Source organism: Salvelinus alpinus, chromosome 29, assembly GCF_045679555.1.
Source record: "Salvelinus alpinus chromosome 29, SLU_Salpinus.1, whole genome shotgun sequence".
NCBI lineage: Eukaryota > Metazoa > Chordata > Actinopteri > Salmoniformes > Salmonidae > Salvelinus > Salvelinus alpinus.
The window spans coordinates 47,356,132-47,379,164 of NC_092114.1; the positions used below are offsets into that span (position 1 = coordinate 47,356,132).

The following is a 23,033-nucleotide window of genomic DNA, read 5'->3' on the forward strand; positions in this document are numbered from 1 at the left end:
CCATCCCTTGGAGCTGGAGGGGTGGAGAGAGAAATAGAGAGAGGGTTGCCCTCTCCCCTCCTTATTTTCCTCCCTTTCTGGTGCCATGAGCGGCCAGAGTCTTGACATTCCTCTAGTGGGTGATAATACGATCTAGGGAGGGGAGACTGCACTGCCAGTGCCAAAACGAGCTAACTCTAACTCCATCACACACTCCCTACATCCTAAATAAACAGCATTGCTAGGCAGCAACCCATTTCCTTACACAAATATACAGAGCATTTGCAGGCTCTTAACCCTCAAAGGGATGACATGTTTTGCCTATTGCTTTCCCAACCTTAGCTTAGTTAGCGACCCTCTCCACATCTTCCAGTGATGGAGGTTTTAGGAAGCTCCATAGCTTCCTATAACATGTGGTGGTTGCGGAATCAAGGACCCCTGGAGCCCTGCTGTGATGGAGAAGCACCTGAATGCTCACACAGACAAGCCGGTTCTCATTTCCGGGCCTCTACCAACAATAGGTAACACATATTTTCCGACAAGATAGAACTGCCAAAGGGGGCGGAGTTGCAATCTACTGCAGAGTTCTGTCATGCTATCCAGGTCTGTGCCCAAACAATTTAAGCTTCTACTTTTAAAAAGCCACCTTTCCAGAAACAAGTCTCTCACCCTTGCGGCTTGCTATAGACCACCTTCTGCCCCCAGCTGTGCCCTGGACACCATATGTGAATTGATTGCCCCCCATCCATCTTCAGAGCTCATGCTGTTAGGTGACCTAAACTGGGACATGTTAAACACCCCGGGCCATCCTACAATCTAAGCCTGATGACCTCTCAATATCACACAAATTATCAATGAACCTACCAGGTACAACTCCAAATCTGTAAACACAGGCACCCTCATAGATATCATCCTAACCAACCGGCCCTACAAATACCCCTCTGCTGTCTTTAACCAGGATCTCAGCAATCACTGCCTCATTGCTTGCGTCCGTAATGGGTCTACGGTCAAACGACCACCCCTCATCACTGTCAAATGCTCCCTAAAACTCTACAGCGAGAAGGCCTTTCTAATCGACCTGGCCCGGGTATCCTGGAAGGATATTGACATTATTCCGTCAGTAGAGGATGCCTAAGCATGCCCCATTCAATTTTTTTTTTAACCAGGAACAGATACAGCCCGTGGTTCACTCCAGACCTGACTGGCCTTGACCCGCACAAAAACATCCTGTGGCGTACTGCATTAGCATTGAAAAGCCCCTGCAATATACAACTTTACAGGGAAGTTAGGAACCAATATACACAGGCAGTTAGGAAAGCAAAGGCTAGCTTTTTCAAACAGAAATTTGCATCTTGCAGCACAAACTCCAAAAAGTTTTGGGAGAATAAGACACCTCCTCCCAGCTGTTCACTGCACAGGCTAGGAAACACTGTCACCACCGATAAATCCACGATAATTGAGAATTTCAATAAGCATTTTTCTATGGAAGGCCATGCTTTCCACCTGGCCACCCCTTCCCTGGTCAACAGCCCTGCACCCCCCACAGCAACTTACCCAAGCCTCCCCATTTCTCCTTCACCCCAATCCAAATAGCTGATGTTCTGAAAGAGCTGCAAAATCTGGACCCCTACAAATCAGCAGGGCTAGACAATCTGGACCCTTTTTCTAAAATGATAAGCCGAAATTGTTGCAACCCCTATTACTAGCCTGTTCAACCTCTGTTTTGCATCGTCTGAGATCCCCAAAGATTGGAAATCAGCCGCGGTCATCCCCCTCTTCAAAGGGGGAGACACTCTAGACCCAAACTGCTACAGACCTATATCTATCCTACCCTGCCTTTCTAAGGTCTTCGAAAGCCAAGTTAACAAACAGATCACCGACCATTTTGAATCCCACCGTACCTTCTCTGCTATGCAATCTGGTTTCAGAGCTGGTCATGGGTGCACCTCAGCCACTCTCAAGGTCCGAAATGATATCATAACCTCCATTGACCATCGATAAGAGACAACGCTGTGCAGATGTATTCATAGACCTGGCCAAGGCTTTCGACTCTGTCAATCACCACATTCTTATCAGCAGACTCAACAGCCTTGATTTCTCAAATAACTGCCTCGCCTGGTTCACCAACTACTTCTCAGACAGAGTTCAGTGTGTCAAATCGGAGGGCCTGTTGTCCGGACCTCTGGCAGTCTCTTTGGGGGTGCCACAGGGTTCAATTCTCGGGCTGACTCTTTTCTCTGTATACATCAATGATGTCACTCTTGCTGCTGGTGATTCTCTGATCCACCTCTACGCAGACGATACCATTCTGTACACCTCTGGCCCTTCTTTTGACACTGTGTTAACTAATCTCCAGGCGAGCTTCAATGCCATACAACTCTCCTTCCGTGGCCTCCAACTGCTCTTAAATGCAAGTAAAACTAAATGCATGCTCTTCAACCGATCGCTACCAGCACCTGCCCGCCCGTCCAGCATCACTACTCTGGACGGTTCTGACTTAGAATATGTGGACATCTATAAATACCTAAGTATCTGGTTAGACTGTAAACTCTCCTTCCAGACTCACATTAAACATCTCCAATCCAAAGTTAAATCTAGAATCGGCTTCCTATTTCGCAAAAAAGCATCCTTCACTCATGCTGCCAAACATACACTCATAAAACTGACTATCCTACCGATCCTTGACTTCGGCGATGTCATTTACAAAATAGCCTCCAACACTCCACTCAGCAAATTGGATGCAGTCTATCACCGTGCCATCCGTTTAGTCACCAAAGCCCCATATACTACCCACCACTGCGACCTGTATGCTCTCATTGGCTGGCCCTCGCTTCATATTCGTCAACAAACCCACTGGCTTCAGATCATCTACAAGTCTTTTCTAGGTAAAGCCCCGCCTTATCTCAGCTCACTGGTCATCATAGCAGCACCCATCCATAGCATACGCTCCAGCAGGTATATTTCACTGGTCACCCCCAAAGCCATTTCCTCCTTTGGCCGCCTTCCAGTTCTCTGCAGCCAATGACTGGAACGAATTGCAAAAATCACTGAAGCTGGAGACTCATATCTCCCTCACTAACTTTAAGCATCAGCTGTCAGAGCAGCTCACAGGTCACTGCACCTGTACATAGCCCATCTGTAAATAGCCCATCCAACTATCTCATCCCCATTCTGTTATTTCATTTTTTTGCTCCTTTGAACCCAGTATCTCTACTTGCACATTCATCTTCTGCACATCTATCACTCCAGTGTTTAATTGCAAAAATTATATTAATTGGCCACTATGGCCTATTTATTGCCTTACCTCCCTTATCTTACCTCATTTGCACACACTGTGTATATATACTTTTTTCCCTATTGTGTTATTGACCGTATGTTTGTTTATTCCATGTGTAACTCTGTGTGTTGTTTGTGTCACAGTGCTTTGCTTTATCTTGGCCAGGTCGCAGTTGTTAATGAGAACCTGTTCTCAACTAGCCTACCTTGTTAAATAAAGGTGAAATATATTTTTTTATAAATATGGATACCCCCGCTGTTTTCAAATCTGGTAGAGGGCTTGGGCTGTCACGTATAAACGTACAACGTTTAATGTCAAAGATCAACCTTCTTGATATCTGGGTGCATGAGCTTGGCTAAATAGCTTGATCCTGGATAAGGACATTGACATTGCTGATTACAACATCTTCAGGTGTGACAGACTGAAAATGGGTGGCTATATATGTGCTATGAACTCAGCAAAAACAGAAACGTCCTCTCACTCACAATTGCGTTTATTTTCAGCAAACTTAACATATTTGTGTGAACATAAGATTCAACAAATGCAACAAACTGAACAATTTCTACAGACATGTGACTAACAGAAATGGAAAGTGTCCATGAACAAAGGGGGGGGGGGTCAAAAGTAACAGTCAGTATCAGGTGTGGCCACCAGCTGCATTAAGTGCTGCAGTGCATCTCCTCCTCCTGGATATCACCGGATTTGCCAGTTCTTGCTGTGAGATGTTACCCCAATCTTCCACCAAGGCACCTGCAAGTTCTCAGACATTTCTGGGGGGAATGGCCCTAGCCGTCACCCTCCGATCAAGCAGGTCCCAGACGTGCTCAATGGGATTGAGATCCGGGCTCTTTACTGGCCATGGCAGAACATTGACATTCCTGTCTTGCAGGAAATCACGCACAGAATGAGCAGTATGGCTGGTGGCATTGTCATGCTGGAGGGTCATGTCAGGATCAGCCTGCAGGAAGGGTACCACATGAGGGAGGAGGATGTGTTCCCTGTAACGCACAGCGTTGATATTTTCTGCAATGACAACAAGCTCAGTCCGATGATGCTGTGACACACAGCCCCAGACCATGACGGACCCTCCACCTCCAAATCGATCCCGCTCCAGAGTACAGGCCTCGGTGTAATGCTCATTCCTTTGACAATAAACTCATCTGACATTCACCCCTGGTGAGACAAAACCATGACTCGTCAGAGAAGAGCACTTTTTGCCAGTCCTGTCTGGTCCAGCAACGGTGGGTTTGTGCCCATAGGCGACTTTGTGACCGTTGATGTCTGGTGAGGACCTGCCTTACCACAGGCCTACAAGCCCTCAGTCCAGCCTCTCTCAGCCTATTGCGGACATTCTGAGCACTGATGGAGGGATTGTGCATTCCTGGTGTAACTCGGGCAGTGGTTGTTACCATCCTGTACCTGTCCCGCAGGTGTGATGTTCGGATGTACCGATCCTGTTCAGGTGTTGTAACACGTGGTCTCCCCTGCGAGGCCGATCGGCTGTCCGTCCTGTCTCCCTGTAATGCTGTCTTAAGCGTCTCACATTCCAATTTATTGCCCTGGCCACATCTGCAGTCCGTATGCCTCCTTGCAGCATTCCTAAGGCACGTTCACGCAGATGAGCAGGGACCCAGGGCATCTTTTGATGTTTTTCAGAGTCAGTAGAAAGGCCTCTTTAGTGTCCTAAGTTTTCATAACTGTGACCTTAATTGCCCACCGTCTGTAAGCTGTTAGTGTCTTAACGACCGTTCCACAGGTGCATGTTCATTAATTGTTTATGGTTCATTGAACACGCATGGGAAACGGTGTTTAAACCCTTTACAATTAACATCTGAAGTTATTTGGATTTTTACGAATTATCTTTGAAGCTTATCTTTTATTTTTTTTATGAGTTTATATAGCCACCCATGGGGGGGGGGTTGTATATGTGAAATCAACTCTTGTGGCATCATGTTCCCTAAATATCACTTTCCCAATTTTTTTGTTGTTGTTGTTGTGCTTTTGGTTATAAAGTACTTACAAAAAGTATTCATACCCCTTGACTTTGTTGTATTACAGCCTGATTTCAAAATGTATCTGTTTCACCTGTCTTTGTGCTTGTCTCCACCCACCTCTCGGTGTTACCCATCTTCCTCATTATCCCCAGTGTATTTATACCTGTGTTTTCTGTCTGTTGCCAGTTCATTTTGTTCATCAAGGCTACCAGTAGTTTTCCCCTTGCTCCTGTCTTTGTTCTAGTTCCTGTTTTCAAGGTTTTGACAATTCTGCCTTCCGTTTCTGTACTTGTCACACCACCCTGGATTATTGACCTCTGCCTGCCCTGACTCCGAGACTACCTGCCGTTCTGTACCTTTTGGACTCCCTTTTGGACTTTTGTCTGCCCCCTGTTCTAGTAATACACTTTTGTTACTTTGACACTGTCTGCATCTGGTTCTTCCCTAATACTTGATATAGACCCACTATCTCATAATGACAAAGTAAAGACATGTCTTTAGAAATCCGTGCATATTTATTGTAAATGAAATGCAAAAATATCTAATTTACGTAAGTATTCACAACCCAAGAAACACCTTTGGCAGCAATTAGAGCTGTGAGTATTTCTGGTTAAGTCTCTAAGAGCTTTGCATAATATTTGCACATTATTCTTTTAACAATTCTTCAAGCTTTGTGAAGTCGGTTATTGATCATTGCTAGACATCCATTTTCAAGGCTTGCCATAGATTTTCAAGCCGATTTAAGTCAGAACTGTAACTAGGCCACTCAGGAACATTCAATGTCGTCTTGGTAAGCAACTCCTCATATATATTTATATATGACATCAATGATCATGAGGAAGGTGAGGGATCAGCCCAGAACTACACGTCAGGACCCGGTCAATGACCTGAAGAGAGCTGGGACCACAGTCTCAAAGAAAACCATTAGTAACACACTACGCCGTCATGGATTAAAATCCTGCAGCGCATGCAAGGTCCCCCTGCTCAACATTTACATTTAAGTCATTTAGCAGACGCTCTTATCCAGAGCGACTTACATTTTTAACCTTTTTTATTTAACTAGGCAAGTCAGTTAAGAACAAACTCTTATTTTCAATGACGGCCTAGGAACAGTGGGTTAACTGCCTTGTTCAGGGGCAGAACGACAGATTTGTACCTTGTCAGCTCGGAGATTTGAACTTGCAACCTTTCGGTTACTAGCCCAACGCTCTAACCACTAGGCTACCCTGCCGCCCCAAGCCAGCGCATGTCCAGGCCCGTCTGAAGTTTGCCAATGACCATCTGGATGATCCAGAGGAGGAATGGGAGAAGGTCATGTGGTCTGATGAGACAAAAATAGAGCTTTTTGGTCTAAACTCCACTCGCCGTGTTTGGAGGAAGAAGAAAGATGAGTACAACCCCAAGAACACCATCCCAACCGTGAAGCATGGAGGTGGAAACATCATTCTTTGGGGATGCTTTTCTGCAAAGGGGACAGGACGACTGCACCGTATTGAGGGGAGGATGGATGGGGCCATGAATCGCGAGATCTTGGCCAACAACCTCCTTCCCTCAGTAAGAGCATTGAAGATGGGTCGTGGCTAGGTCTTCCAGCATGACAACGACCCGAAACACACAGCCAGGGCAACTAAGAAGTGGCTCCGTAAGAAGCATCTCAAGGTCCTGGAGTGGTCTAGCCAGTCTCCAGACCTGAACCCAATAGAAAATCTTTGGAGGGAGCTGAAAGTCCGTATTGCCCAGCGACAGCCCCGAAACCTGAAGGATCTGGAGAAGGTCTGTATGGAGGAGTGGGCCAAAATCCCTGCTGCAGTGTGTGCAAACCTGGTCAAGAACTACAGGAAACGTATGATCTCTGTAATTGCAAACAAAAGTTTGCAATTACTTTTTTGCCCCACTATATATATATATATATATATTTTTTTACCTTGTGTTTTAGGTCATTGTCCTGCTGAAAGGTGCATTTTCTCCCAGTGTCTTTTGGAAAGCAGGCTGAACCAGTTTTCCCTCTAGGATTTTGCCTGTTCTTAGCTCTATCCTGTTTTTTTTTTAATCCTAAAAATCTCTGTAGTATTGGCCAATGTCAAGCAATACCCATAACATGATGCAGCCAACACCATCCTTGAAAATACAAAAAGTGCTACTCAGTAATGTGTTGTGTAGGATTTGTTCCAAACATAACGCTTTGTATTCAGGACATAAAGTTAATTTCTTCACCCCATTTGTTGCAGTATTACTTTAGTGCCTTATTGCAAACATGATATATGTTTTGGAATATTTTTATTCTGTACAGGCTTCCTTCTTTTCACTCTGTAATTTAGGTTAGTATTGTGGAGTAACTACAATGTTGTTGTTCCATCCTCAGTTTTCTCCTATCACAGCCATTAAACTCTGTAACTGTTTCAGTCACCATTGGCCTCATGGTAAAATCTTTGAGCGGTTTCCTTCCTCTCCGGCAACTGTATTAGGAAGGACGCATATATGGCTGTGTAATGGCGTCGGAGAGGATGGCTGCTGTTGTTATTGGCTCTTAACCAACTGTGCTATTTTGTTAGTTTTCTTTGCATTGTTTGTAACTTATTTTGTACATAATGTTGCTGCTACCATCTCTTATGACTGAAAAGTGCTTCTGGACTTCAGAACAGCGGTTACTCACCTTGAATTGTACGAATACTTTTCTTTAATGAGAGGGATTTACTCCAGACACCCCAACAGGCCCTCATCCCCATCTTTCGCAGGAGAAAGAGACGGCGATTTTGCAGAAGGAGATCTGGGTGCATTGTGAGGAGCAGGCGACGAGTGGCTAATCTGCCTTTGCCATCCGTACTATTGGCCAATGTACAATCGATGGATAATAAATTGGACAAACTAAAAGCACATATATCCTACCAACGGGACATTAAAAACTGTAATATCTTATGTTTCACCTAGTCTTGGTTGAACGAGGACATTTAATAACATACTGCTGGCCGGTTACACACTGTATCGGCAGAACAGCAGCCTCTGGTAAGACAAGTGGTAGTGTTCTATGAATATCGGTTAACAGCTGGTGCACGATATCTAAGGAAGTCTTGATGTTTTGCTCGTCTGAGATAGTGTGGTCTACAGCTTGTGAGATACTGTATCTACCTAGAGAGTTTTCATCTGTATTTTTCGTAGCTGTCTACATACCACCACAGACCAATGCTGGCACTAAGGCCGCACTCAATGAGCTGTATACTGCCATAAGCAAATAGGAAAACACTCATCCAGAGGTGGCGCTCCTAGTGGCTGGGGACTTTAATGCAGGGAAACATCTGTTTCACCTAATTTCAATCGGAATGTTAAATGTGCAACCAGAGGGGGGAAAAAACTCTAGACCACCTTTACTCCACACACAGAGACGCCTACAAAGCTCTCCATTTGGCAAATCTAACCCTAATTCTATCCTGATTTCTGCTTACAAGCAAAAATTAAAACAGGAAGCACCAGTGACTCGGTCAATAAAAAAGTGGTCAGATGAAGCAGATGCTACGCTACAGGACTGTTTTGCTAGCACACACTGGAATATGTTCCGGGAATCTTCTGATGGCATTGAGGAGTACACCACATAAGTCACTGGCTTCATCAATAATTGCATCGATGATGTTGTCCCCACAGTGACTGTACACACATTCCCCAACCAGAAGCCATGAGTTACAGGCTACATCCGCACTGAGCTAAAGGGTAGAGCTGCCACTTTCAATAAGCGGGACTCTAACCCAGAAGCTTATAAGAAATCCCGCTATGCCCTCTGACGAACCATCAAACAGACACAAAGTCAATACAGGACTAAGATTGAACATGTACTACACCAGCTCCGACCCTCGTCGGATGTGGCAGGGCTTGCAAACAATTACAGACTACAAAGGGAAGCACAGCCGTGAGCTGCCCAGTGACACAAGCCTACCAGACGAGCTACATTACTTCTATGCTCGCTTTGAGGCTAGTAACACAAACATGCATGAGAGCATCAGCTGTTCCGGACAACTGTGTGATCACGCTCTCCGCAGCCGATGTGAGTAAGACCTTTAAACAGGTCAACATTCACAAGGCCGCAGGGTCAGACAGATTTCTAGGACGTGTACTCCAAGCATGAGCTGACCAACTGGCAAATGTCTTCACTGTCCTTTTCAACCTCTCCCTGTCTGAGTCTGTAATACCAACATGTTTCAAGCAGACCACCATAGTCCATGTGCCCAAGAACACTAAGGTAACCTGCCTAAATGACGACCGACCTATAGCACTCACGTCTGTAGCAATGAAGTGCTTTGAAAGGCTTGTCATGGCTCACATCAACAGCATCATCCCGGATACCCTAGAGCCACTACAATTTGTGTACCGCCCAAACCGATCCACAGATGATGCAATCTTTATTGCGCTCCACACTGCCCTTTCACACCTGGACAAAAGGGACACCTATGTGAGAATGCTATTCATTGACCACAGCTCAGCGTTCAACACCATAGTGCCCTCAAAGCTCATCACTAAGCTAAGGACCCTGGACTAAACACCTCCCTCTGCAGCTGGATCCTGGACTTCCTGACGGGCCGCCCCCAAGGGGGCAAGGGTAGGTAACAACACATCCGCCGCGCTGATCCTCAACACGGGGGCCCCTCTGGTGCGTGCTCAGTCCCCTCCTGTACTCCCTGTTCACTCATGACTGCATAGCCAGGCACGACTCCAACACCATCAAGTTTGCCGATGACACAACAGTGGTAGGCCTGATCAACGACAATGACGAGACAGCCTATAGGGAGGAGGGGACAACAACCTCTCCCTCAACGTGATCAAGACAAAGGAGATGATTGTGCACAACAGGAAAAGGAGGACCGAGCACGCCCCCATTATCATTGACGGGGCTATAGGGGAGCAGGTTGAGAGCTTCAAGTTCTTTGGCGTCCACATCACCAACAAACTAACATGGTCCAAGCCAACCAAGACAGTCGTGAAGAGGGCACGACAAAACCTATTTCCCCTCAGGAGACCGAAAAGATTTGGCGTGGGTCCTCAGATCCTCAAAAGGTTCTACAGCTGCACCATCGAGCACATCCTGACGGGTTGCATCCCATCCTGGTACGGTAACTGCTCGGCCGTCCGACCGCAAGGCAGTACTGAGGGTAATGCGTACGGCCCATTACATCTCCGGGGCCAAGCTTCCTGCCTTCCAGGACCTCTATACCAGACTGTGTCAGAGGAAGGACCTAAAAATTGTCAAAGACTCCAGCCACCCTAGTCATAGACTGTTCTCTCTACTACCGCAAGGCAAGCGGTACCGGAGCAGCAGTCTAGGACCAAGAGGCTTCTAAACAGCTTCTACCCCCAAGCCATAAGACTCCTGAACATCTAATAAAATGGCTACCCCAGACTATTTGCATTGTCCCCCCTCCCCCCCTTTACGCTGCTGCTACTCACCTCAATTACCTCAACTAACCAGTGCCCCCGCACTTTGACTCTGTACTTGTACCCCCTGTATATAGCCTCGCTATTGTTATTTTACTGCTGCTCTTTATTTGTTACTTTTATTTCGTACTTTAAAAAAATGCATTGTTGGTTAAGGGCTTGTAAGTAAGCATTTCACTGTAAGGTCTACACTTGTTGTATTTGCCACATGTGACGAATAAAATGTGATTTGATTTTGATTAGTATCTTTGTAGTGACTGGCTGTATTGATACACCATTCAAAGTGTAATTTATAACTTCACCATGCTCAAAAGGATGACTTTTGTGGGCTTATTGACTCATGCCATGTCAGCTTTTCATTTTTTATTATTTGTTAAAATTTCTTAAAACATAATTCCGCTTTGATATTATTGGGTATTGTGTGTAGGCCAGTGACACATGTCAATGTAATCAATTTTACATTCAGGCTGTAACAAAACTAAATGTGGAAAAAGTCCAGAGGTGTTTCTGAAAGCACTGAATGGGATTTTAATATAAATAGTTTTTCCCCTCTTAAATTGCTTGTAAATATTGTATGCTTTTATTGCGGTGTAATTGCAGGGCTCTTTTGAAAAACAGGCCTTGGTCTCCATCGGGTTCTCTGTTTTAAATACATTTAAATAAAATAAAGAAAACAATGAAATTAATAAATAATTACATAAATAAAAGTAACCCTCTATTCCCTATATACAGTAGTGCACTACTTTTTTATTTTATGTAACCTTTATTTACCTAGGCAAGTCAGTTAAGAACTAATTCTTATTTACAATGACTGCCTACCCTGGCCAAACCCGGACAACACTAGGCCAATTGTGCACCGCCCTATGGGACTCCCGATCACGGCCGGTTGTGATACAGCTCGGGATCGAAACAGGGCCTGTAGTGACGCCTCTAGCACTGAGATGCAATGCTTTAGACCACTGTGCCACTCGGGAGCCTAAAAGGGCTCTGGTCAAAATAAGTGCACTATGTAGGGAATAGGATTCCATTTGAGACGTAAGCGTAACCTTTAGTACACTGTCCTGGGTTGTTTGTCTCAGCTGGTGGGACCCTGGGGATGGAGATACTTACTGTAGGATCATTCTGTGCCTCAGCCCATCAATACAGACAGGAACTGATATTAATGGAGGAAATATGTGTATGGGCTGTTGGCCTTGGATAAAGATTCCTCAGAAAAATGTCAACTGTGTTTGAAAGGTATTTCTGGGTTTTTTAACGGGTTGTCGAGTTGTGTGTGTGTGATACTTTGTTTTTGATTAGACATAAGTACTGGAGGAACAAATTCCTATCAACCATTGTTGATTGGCAATACATTTTTTTAAATGTAATTATATGTCTTCCTTCCAGCTCCACGGCTACATGGAGACCGAGCCCCTGATCTTGCAGCTATTCATTGGCACGGCAGACGACCGTCTCCTGCGGCCCCATGCCTTCTACCAGGTCCACCGCATCACTGGCAAGACTGTCTCCACCCCCAGCCATGAGACCCTGCAGTCTAACACCAAGGTGCTGGAGATTCCACTGCTGCCCGAGAACAACATGCGCGCCATGTGAGTACTGTGTGTGTGTGTGTGTGTGTGTGTGTGTGTGTGTATTTCTTTAGCCTTTGTCTGTTTTTTTGTTGTGCCTATCAGTCAGTTAGACATTTAAGCTCCTCCTCAAGCAACTCAAATGATGAGTGAACATCTGTAGAGTTTTGTCCATGACGGCTGATCAGTCCCAGCTGGATAGTGTGTGTGTGTGTGTGTGTGTGTGTGCGTGTGTGTAAGGCACCAATGCTGACAACTTAATTTGACTCGATTAGAGATCCATTCAACATGTGACAGCCCTCTTCCAATGTTTTTGTTACCAATGAGCGAATACACTCAAAAGCCAAACACTCTTTTTCTCCTGAGATTTGCATTGTGTTGATCCCTTGGCACAGCTGACTGAGACTTCATCTGTGTCCCAAATGGCATCCTAGTCCCTATATAGTGCACTACTTTTGACAAAAGCCTGAAGGGAAGGCTGACCAGCTGGGAATCCTTAGCCTCAACACCTGATTGCCTCACCAGCGGCGCATCCCACAGTGTCTGACAAAGAAAGTTTGGGAGTGTTCAGTTAGTGAAACAGTTTACATTAACTCCATTATAAGGAATGCAGCGTCGAGGAGCACAGCCATGGAAAAACTTTGGTTGGAAAGGCTAATGCCATAAAAGTCTGAAATGTTAGAAGTGAGTGCACAGCATAGATGGGAGGGGTGGAGAAATTAGATATTTATAAAGTGTCTGATGAAGACTCCGTAAAAAGCATAGTTACAGCCAATAGGTTGGCTGGTAGAGCCGTAGAGGGATCAAGGTTAGACCAGTATCCCATGGGTGTTCTCTTTTGGTCCATTAAAAATCTATTTATGAAACTATTAACATTCACAGCATTTGAGTTGCTGGATGGTTGGGATTAGACCTGAAAGCAGTAGTTGCTGAGTACACAGGAAACCTTTCATTGAGGATACGTGTGATAATCTTCTGCTGAAATACTGTTGTCTGATGACTATTGAGTCATTCTATACTGAAATCCCTTTCTGGTGCCGGAGGGAACTTAATAAGCTGACTGTCTATGTATGTGGTAACTGTCACAGGGATAACGATTTGAGATCTCAATAACGATGGTGTCTATCGAATGTGTTTATCTATGAGCCTCTCTAAAGGTCTAACTAAGTTTATTTTCTATCTGTTTAATGTAGAATTGACTGCTCCGGCATCCTGAAACTTCGCAACTCGGACATCGAGCTGCGGAAGGGCGAGACAGACATCGGGCGTAAAAACACACGTGTGAGGATGGTGTTCCGGGTTCACATCAACCAGCCCACAGGAAGAACATTGTCCCTGCAGGCTGCATCCAACCCCATGGAGTGCTGTGAGTACACCTTCACTATCAGGCCTGGGGGTGGGGGTGGTTTAACATGGCAGATCATTTTGACTTTGGTAGATAAGCACACGTTGCATCATTAAGCACCAAAGCGCTAGATAGAAATCTGAGCAGATCTGCTAATCTAATGGGTTTCTAGCTGGAATCACATCACAAAGATCAAGTGCTATGAGGTAAATGAGAAATGTGGTTAAACCATGATCTCAGCTCTTAAGAATAGACCATTGTTGGTCGCTGATACACTGCCACAAAACTGTTATTGACCAAGCCTCTTTTTTTCATTGTCAAGGGTAATTGTCGGACACATTCTTTGCCAGATCAATTTTTTATTTGTAAATATCTGAGTTTTATTAAAGAATATCACACACTTTACGGCGGTTGAAGTTAACCAGGAGGTGATGGCCTTCGTATGATATTTGTAAAAACAATAATTTGAGAAAATTATACAATAACAAATACTAAATGGATCCATTCCCTCACCGTTAGGTCAGAGGAATAATATGTCTCTAGAGCTAATGGCTCTTGGCATTGTTTGTGGTGAGGATTCTTTAAGAGTTGTCAAGCTTGTGAAAATGACTTTGTCTGGATACTCGGGGCTGAAGGGGGAGTGGGTTTGTAATGATTCTGTAGTGAAGACAGTGCTGTCCCCCTCCTGCAGCCCAGAGATCAGCCCAGGAGTTGCCCCTAGTGGATAAGCAGACCCTGCAGACGTGCCCTGCTGCTGGGGGAGAGAAGATGCTCCTCAGCGGACACAACTTCCAGCACGATTCCAAAGTGGTGTTCATGGAGAAAGCCCAAGGTAGGACCTGAAGCTGGAGCTGGATGCAGATGTGTGTGGCTTAGTGTGCATATTTATGTGCGTATGTGTCTACGTGTGTGTGTGTGGTGTGTGTACTATCCTTGTGGGGCCCAGAAGTCCTCACAAGGATAGTAAAACAAGGAAAAAGGTTATTTTAGGCTTTGGGGTTAGATTTAGGTTTACAATTACAGTTAGAGCTAGAATTAGGATTTAGGTTAAGGGTTAGGTGTTAGGGAAAATAGGATTTTGAATCAATTGTTTTGATCCCCACAAGGATAGGAACACGAGTGTGTGTGTGTGTGTGTGTTTGTGCGTGCGCACATGTGTGTGTGCTAGCACTCATGTGTGTGTTTGTGCTCTAACTTTCTCTCCCTCTTTCCCCCTCTGGGTTTGAGAAACCCCAGGGCTACTCCCTCTCTCTTCCCCCGCCATCAAAATATCCCCCATCCTGCCAGAGTGCCACATGTGGTGCACATTAATGCGCTGTATTTTTAACCCAGCAGATTTACATTTGCAGAAGTTTCCATTGCCTGTTCAGAATAGGAATGGATCACAAATGCACTATGTGCCATGTAGGCTGCTGTGCTGTCCCTCACAGTTCAGTATTTGTTTCCTCTCTTCTCTCTAAGCCCTCTGTTAGGAAGGAGGGAGGGAGGGACTGCTCCCAGATGTTGATGCTTAGGGTTTACTAACAGCAATTTCCTTGATTAGCTTTAGAAAGGCAACATGAGGTATGGTTTGGGCCAAGGTTGTGCTATGTAAACACATCTGATCATATGGCTCATGAGTCACTCAGAGCAGAGGGGAACCTGTTGCCATTATGTGAGGAGAGGAATTGTAGGTTTGTTGGGTGGGGGCTCGAGCCCCATTATCATCCCCATTATCATACAATAGTAGTGTGAGATTGTGTGAAAGCTTTGCTATATATCTTTCTACATCTCTTGATTTCTCCTAATCTCTATTGCTATTAATTTATGTATGTGAAATTTTAAATATTTTCAATATTTACCTTGCCCAGAATTCTAGATAACTCTCTTTTTGGTTTATAGTTTTGTGTGGTGCAGCGGTCTAAGACACTGCATCTCAGTCCAAGAGGTGTCACTGCAGTCCCTGGTTCGAATCCAGGCTGCATCACATCTGTCCGTGTTTGGGAGTCCCATAGGGCGGCACACAACTTGGCCCATTGTCGTCCTGGTTTGTTCGGGGTAGGCCGTCATTATAAATAAGATTTTGTTCTTAACTGACTTGCCTAATTAAATGTTTAAAAAATATATATATTTTTAAATTTGTGTCAGTTTGAAGAAGATCAGTAGCCCCCTCAGATCTGTTGAAGCTAAGAAGACTGTCTTTAGGTCCTAGCACAGCCTCTGGGGTGGCGTTGATGCTCCCATGGAAACACCCTTAAGCCAGCCTTAAGAAACGACGGAGCAATTTCTGCCTAGTGCATCTTTAATTGGAATGTTTTTTTATTATTGTTTTGTCCATGCCAAGGCCGAGGTCTAAAAACGGTTTAACAATCCTTCTCATAAATCCTGAATAGGGGATTCTGTTGCCACAGAGGGTTTACCCATTTTACCAATGGAAAAGTTTCCTATGAATATTCCAAAAAACAACTCCCAGATTTTTGAGGCTCCTACTCTAGAGAATAACTAGCCTATATCGTATAGGTCGTGTGTGTATATAACTTTGTGTATGTCAGTACGCATGTGTGGTGCACACATCCGTGTGTGTGTGTGTGTACAGAGGGGTAAGAGAGTGTTGTACTCAGTGACTCATTGCCTCCAACACTCTACGCAGCAAACTGGATGTAGTCTATCACCGTGCCATCCGTTTTGTCACCAAAGCCCCATATACTACCCACCACTGCGACCTGTATGCTCTCGTTGGCTGGCCCTCACTATATATTCGTCGCCAAACCCACGGGCTCCAGGTCATCTATAAGTCTTTGCTAGATAAATCCCCGCCTTATCTCAGTTCACTGGTCACCATAGCCTCACCCCCCCCAAAAAAATATATCTTCATACAGGAGGAATCCCTGTGTCCCTGTAGTGAGGTACACTGACATTCACCTGCTTCTCAGAACCAGTCCAGCTCCATAAGCAGCAGCTCATTATGACGACACAGTCCTGCCTCAGAGCTCCTGTCCAGTCTGTTGCCGCACAGTTAGAGGGAGCAGAGATAACATCAATGCAGTTGTCACCCGTGGTTACAGTGTAGAGCAGTGGTGTTCAATGTTGGGGGAACTGCTGTGGGGTCGCCAATGAAATTATATATTTTTTATTTTGGGGGGAGAGGAAACAAAAAATGAGGAGTACCGATTATGGTATGGGACAATATACAAAACATTTTGAGAAAGATAATTTGACAAATAAAATTTTATTGAGTAAATGTGTATTCATTTGTTAATAAAAGATACAAATTAAATGAATTTAAGGTTATTTGTTTGACTGATTTTAAGGTTGTGCCATTAGATTTGGGGTGGGGTGGGGTCACAATAAATTCTTAGGGAAAAAATGGGGTCCCCGCTGAAAAAGTTTGAATACCGCTGGTGTAGAGCACGGAGATCCTTATAGGAGATTACACTACAGCCCTTAGATCTCCCAGACATCAGCCTGTAATGTGAAACTGCCTCAATCTGACCTTGCTTTCCATTCTCTCCAGCCTCAGCCTGCCCAGAGATGGGCTCTTTGATAAACCTCAGTACCACTTAGAGAAATTATGAATCGCTTAGCCGTCACTTTCTCAAGGTTTTGCCCCTGAATTTGTTTTCAAATTGATGTTGGCGGCTGAAGTTTGTTGACTCAAAACACAACATTATGTAAAGGTGTGAAAAATTGAGATTGCTTTTGTTTGGATTTGGATCTCCAGACCAAGATTGATAGGTTAAGGTTAGTCACCAGATTCATTTGCACTTCTGACATTTTAATGAGAACTATAAGTCATGCAGAATGTTACCCTTTTCAAAATGGTGAAACCTATTTTTTAAGCATGTGGAGTTGTGTGTCAAGTTGTGTGCTTGTGTTCACATTACTGTAAGAGTATCTCGATGGTGTGTGTCTGTGTCTGCACATCATTTCCCAACCACCATGAGTTAAGCCTGAGAGAGAGTGAGAGCAAAGGAGATTTGAGGGTATCCTCCTAGCAGGAAAGAGACGTGGAGAGAAAGTCCCTTATAAAAAGAGTGCTTTCACATCTGGGACTGGCTGGCTGCCTGGTCTACTGTAGGCAGGCTAGAAGTAACCATGGATAATTTGTCACTGTGTCACTGTGTCAGAGTCAGAGACCCACAAGCCTCCAGTTTCACCAGTTTCCCCTACATGAACCGACCGACTACTTTGTGACCCATGACCCAAAGCTCACCGTCTCCCTATGAGTCAGAGCCAATGAGGAGAGTCAGTCCAACCAGGTACTGTACAGACCTGCCCTGGAACGGCAACAAACCTACACAGGCCTGGGTGTTCTTGGCCAGAGGTGTCTATTATGTCTACAGTATGATTGAGGACCTCCAAATAGAATTTTGTGAGAATGATCAAACTTCAAGAACCTTGCCAGGTGGTGGAATTACCCAAGAAAATGATAGATAACCATCCGTCTATAGAAGGGAAATCTGAAAGTGCCTGAGGAGGATGAAAGTGGAGTGAATAGTGTTTCTTTCGACAGAGATTAATTGTATTTTTTTTGGTTAGCGGTTCAGGGGTCTTTCTCCAAGTAACGGTTAGCTGTGGGAGGGGTGCTCTACTCTGTGTTACATGACTGGTCAGTGCTTCTGGATCCAATTCATTGCATTTACAAAATAATGACTTCCACTTTGAAACCGTTCAGCAGTTTGGCCGGCCTCGACACTTCAGAGAACTGTGGCTGGTTTCATAAACAAATCAATTACGCGCACATAAACAGGGAGTTTATGTTTTATAAATTACAGCGTACTGTTCATAAAAACATATTTGAGGAAAACCAGAGAACTGATGATGGCACAGAGTGTAAAGTGATATATTGTAATGTAAACTATTGTAATGTAAAAAGAAACTTCCCTTTTTCAGGACCCTGTTTTTCAAAGATAATTCGTAAAATCCAAATAACTTCACAGATCTTTATTGTAAAGGGTTTAAACACTGTTTCCCATTCTTGTTCAATGAACCATAAACAATTAATGAACATGCACTTGTGGAATTGTCGGTCTTATGGCTTGGGGACGCTATTTTCACGTCCGGTTGAAAAGTGTGCCCAAAGTAAACTGCCTGCTACTCAGGACCAGAAGCTAAGATATGCATATCATTAATATATTTGGATAGAAAACACTCTGAAGTTTATAAAAATGTTTGAATGATGTCTGTGAGTATAACATAACTCATATGGCAGGTGAAAATCTGAGAAAAATCCAACCAGGAAGTGGAAAATCTGAGGTTTGTAGTTTTTCGAGTGATTGCCTATCCAATATACAGTGTAAATTTGGTCCGATTGCACTTCCTAAGGCTTCCACCAGATGTCAACAGTCTTTAGAACTTTCAGGCTTCTACTGTGAAGGGGGAGCGAATAAGAGCTGTTTGAATCAGGGGTCTGGTAGAATGCCTTGAGTTTAGTCATGCGCGAGCTCCGTTCTTTTTCATTTCTAAAGACAAAGGAATTGTCTGGTTGGAATATCATTGAAGATTTATGATAAAAACATCCTAAAGATTGATTCTATACATCGTTTGACATGTTTCTACGAACTGTAATATATCTTTTTTGACTTTTCGTCTGGACTTAGTGCTCGCGCCTTGTGCATTTGGATTACTGGACTAAATGCACGAACAAAAAGGAGGTATTTGGACATAAATGATGGACTTTATCGAACAAAACAAACATTTATTGTGGAATTGGGATTCCTGGGAGTGCATTCCGATGAAGATCATCAAAGGTAACTGAATATTTATAATGCTATTTCTGACTTTTGTTGACTCCACAACATGGCGGGTATCTGGCAAATCTGGTGCAGTCTATGAGGAGGAGATGCACTGCAGTACTTAATGCAGCTGGTGGCCACACCTGATACTGACTTATTTTTTATTTTGAATCCCCCCTTTGTTCATGGACACATTATTCAATTTCTGTTAGTCACATGTCTGTGGAACTTGTTCAGTTTATGTCTGTTGTTGAATCTTGTTATGTTCATACAAATATTTTCACATGTTAAGTTTGCTGAAAATAAACGCAGTTGACAGTGAGAGGACGTTTCTTTTTTTGCTGTGTTTAGAAGACAGGCGGTGTGCTGTGCTGAGATGCAGATGTAGGATTCAAAACTGTGTTCTATTGAGTTGTGAACTTCACTTTAGCAAATACAGTGTCCCCCCATCAGCCATTGATTGATTCAGTTTGAATAGATGGCTTCCCTCAATTTCTGCCCTTCCCTGAGACAGTACGCTTGCATGCAATACCCACAATCCACGTGTTCTGGGGGTAGCGGTGGGAGGAAGAACTTACAGTCATCAGACCAAGGACAAGGGCTCCCTTTCACCATTCCACATGGGCCTGGATAGCGCATGTGTGTATATTTACAGTACGTTATGAGGGCTTTGGGTATACGCCACCCCGCTGTTTGGCTTTGGACACTAGAGTTTTACTCCACCCCACCCCAATTAAAGAGCACAAGGAGCTGTTTGATTCCCTTTATAAACTCTGCATAACAAATATCTGTATTGTATACTACTTTATTCTGACCCAACTCTGGCTGCCGTAACAGTGTAGTACACCACCAGTGCTGTGTCTATTGGCTACCCTGTGTTATGTCTGCCTTATGAAAGGTAATTACTCCTGTAGACCACAACTAGAGAGAGGGTTGTCGACTGGTCATCTAACTTTGGCAATGTTGGAATCAAGCCAAGAAAAAGGGTTGGGGGAGTTGTGAGAGGTTCTGGGTTTGTTGAGGAGAGGGACTGGTCTGGTCTGGTTGGCACTGTTGCCAAGGGTTTTGATGGTGAGAGGAATTGTGCAGATGTTGTTAAGGCCCAATGGAATGGAACATTCTGTGGTCATCAGTTCCTCAGTACACTCTGCACAACACCTCTCGCCATCAAAGTAAAGGTACATGTGATGCTCTGTAGAAACATTTCCTGGCAAATGGGCAACAACAAATTGCTCAATTTAATGTTTTGTCTCTGCATGAATGTGTGGCCAGTGAAACAAAATTGAGAGAGTGAGTGAAAGAGAGAGCAAGTAAAAAAAAAAAAAAAATAATTATGAAAGGGGAGACGGGGGGAGACGGGGAGTTCTGAAATAGTTTTTTTTAATCTCTGGTGGCGGGTTGACGTAGCCTTCTAAGGTTTCCATTTTGGAGTGGTTCCCAGAGAGAGAGAGAGCGAGTGAGTGGAGATGGAGCCGGAGAGGTTCCCTCCTGCCTCTAGTCTCCAGATATAATGGGAGGCATTGGGCATCAGTGTCAGCTTCAGTCTCTTCCTCTGCCACATCACAGCCCTAGCAGACCCAGACCAAGGGTGCCTTGTCTGCAATGGGCTGTCTTCTTCCCAGCCTGTGTTTGTGTCTACCTCTCAGTCTCAGTCTCAATTCATAAGACCAGACAGCCTTCAAGATAACCTGTCGTAATATAGACCTAATCAAGAGTGCTTCTATATGTGATGTTAAAGAAAGCTGCAATCCTTAATGATAAAACTGCCACGTTCGTTTGCAATATTACAACAACAACAAAAGTTACAGCAAGCATCGAACACATTGCACATGCAATAGAAGAGCACAATATGTTCAGTGGTTGTTCCACTGAAAGTTTTGCGATTATAAACCTAAATAGAACCTGATAATTGTGCACGACTTCAGTATTACTTACTAAAACTGTTGTTACACTAAGGTTTCTATTATTTTATTTTGTTAGGATTATTTTGCTCTTACTGTAGAGCTGTAGCCCACTCCCGACCGGTCATGTTGTACGGCACCTGAGTGGTGCAACGGTCTAAGACACAGCATAGCAGGTGCAAACCGTGTTGCTACAGATGCAGATGCTGGTTCAATACCCGTGCCGGCCTCGACTGGGAGACCCATGAGATGACATTAGGTTTTTGGTTTCTCTCCCTCTAAAAACCGAAATAAGTGATTCTAAATAACAAACCGGCTTTGTTTATAAATTAGTAACAAAGTCTCACCCCATGTTCAAGAATGACCTTTTTCTCACTCATTTTACGTTATTTGAAAATTAAATAATCTCAAAAATATTGTTATTTTTTAAACAAAGCTTTTTTGTTATTATTCATTTAGAACTATATAAAAGCCTGTTGGATATTGTCATATTATTAACAGGTCATATTGGTCATGGCTCCCGAGTGGCGCACAATGCAGTTCTCCAGCTGTATCCACTGAAAGCACACGAGGTTCAAGGCACAAGGGCAGGGGGCACGGGATGTGCCGCAGAGCCTCGCACAGAAGACAGACCTAGCCCATGGGGAAGGAAGGAGAAGGAAGGGGGGTGGACCCCCCCTTGGCGCTGACTAGGGAAACGTTCCCACTGTTCTTAGTGCCAGTCTGCACGTTCAAACTAAAACAATGTAACTAATAATGGCATCTTTATGCTTTCGTTAATAAAATAGTGATAAAAATACTCTTTCAAAATGCCGATGTTTATTTAGTTATGGATCCATAACTAATTACTATGGGAATAAATGTCACTGAATTACAGAAATATCCTCCAATCCTCTATGTAATTATTGTCGGAGAGTCACATCATATTTTTCGATTTACTGTAGGCCTACCGTAGGCGACATGAGTCTCACTAGTGTTGAATGATGTGCTGTTAAAAGTGGTGTGGGGCCTCCTGGGTGGCACAGTGGTCTAGGGCACTGCATCGCAGCGCTAGCTGTGCCACCAGAGTCTCTGGGTTCGCGCCCAGGCTCTGTCGCAGCCGGCCGCGACCGTGAGGTCCGTGGGGCGACGCACAATTGGCCTAGCGTCGTCCGAGTTAGGGAGGGTTTGGCCGGTAGGGATATCCTTGCGCTCATCGCGCTCCAGAGACACCTGTGGTGGGCCGGGCGCAGTGCGCGCTAACCAAGGGGGGCGGGTGCACGGTGTTTCCTCCGACACATTGGTGCGGCTGGCTTCCGGGTTGGAGGCGCGCTGTGTTAAGAAGTGCGGCTTGGTTGGGTTGTGCTTCGGAGGACGCATGGCTTTCAACCTTCGTCTCTCCCGAGCCCGTACGGGAGTTGTAGCGATGAGACAAGATAGTAATTACTAGCGATTGGATACCACGAAAATTGGGGAGAAAAAGGGGGTAAAATTTAGTGGTGTAAGTCTTATTTATTTAAAGAGCAAATTGAAGTTAGAAGCAATAGGATTTGAAGCAATAGCCTACAACTATTTTAGCACTGTTTTGCACTGCTCTGAGACAAGCATAGGGACTGGTCTTGATAAATCAATGAGATTGTTATTTTCACTGAATCTCCGTTTGGGTATTGGTTAGACTACAATTAGGGTGTAGAAATGTTATGCTCTTAGTGTAAACTTTATTTAACTAGGCAAGTCAGTTTAGAACAAATTCTTATTTACAAGGACAGCCTACTCCTTCCTCCCCGTCGGTGAATTGAACCCCGGTCTCCTTCGTGCCCGTACGATACGGGGATACTTTAGCTAAATAGCCCAGTAC

The 23,033-nt window shown here is 44.4% G+C and overlaps 1 protein-coding gene across 1 annotated transcript in view; it reads left to right on the forward strand.

Moving 5' to 3' along the window:
* Window positions 1-23,033, forward strand: part of LOC139558853 (nuclear factor of activated T-cells, cytoplasmic 1-like) — a 65,831-nt gene that overhangs the window by 6,157 nt on the left and 36,641 nt on the right. Inside the window, exons 4-6 of the mRNA XM_071374362.1 lie at window positions 12,055-12,257; window positions 13,430-13,602; window positions 14,273-14,413. Of these exons, the coding sequence (XP_071230463.1) occupies window positions 12,055-12,257; window positions 13,430-13,602; window positions 14,273-14,413 (517 nt within the window). The remainder of the gene's footprint in view (window positions 1-12,054; window positions 12,258-13,429; window positions 13,603-14,272; window positions 14,414-23,033) is intronic.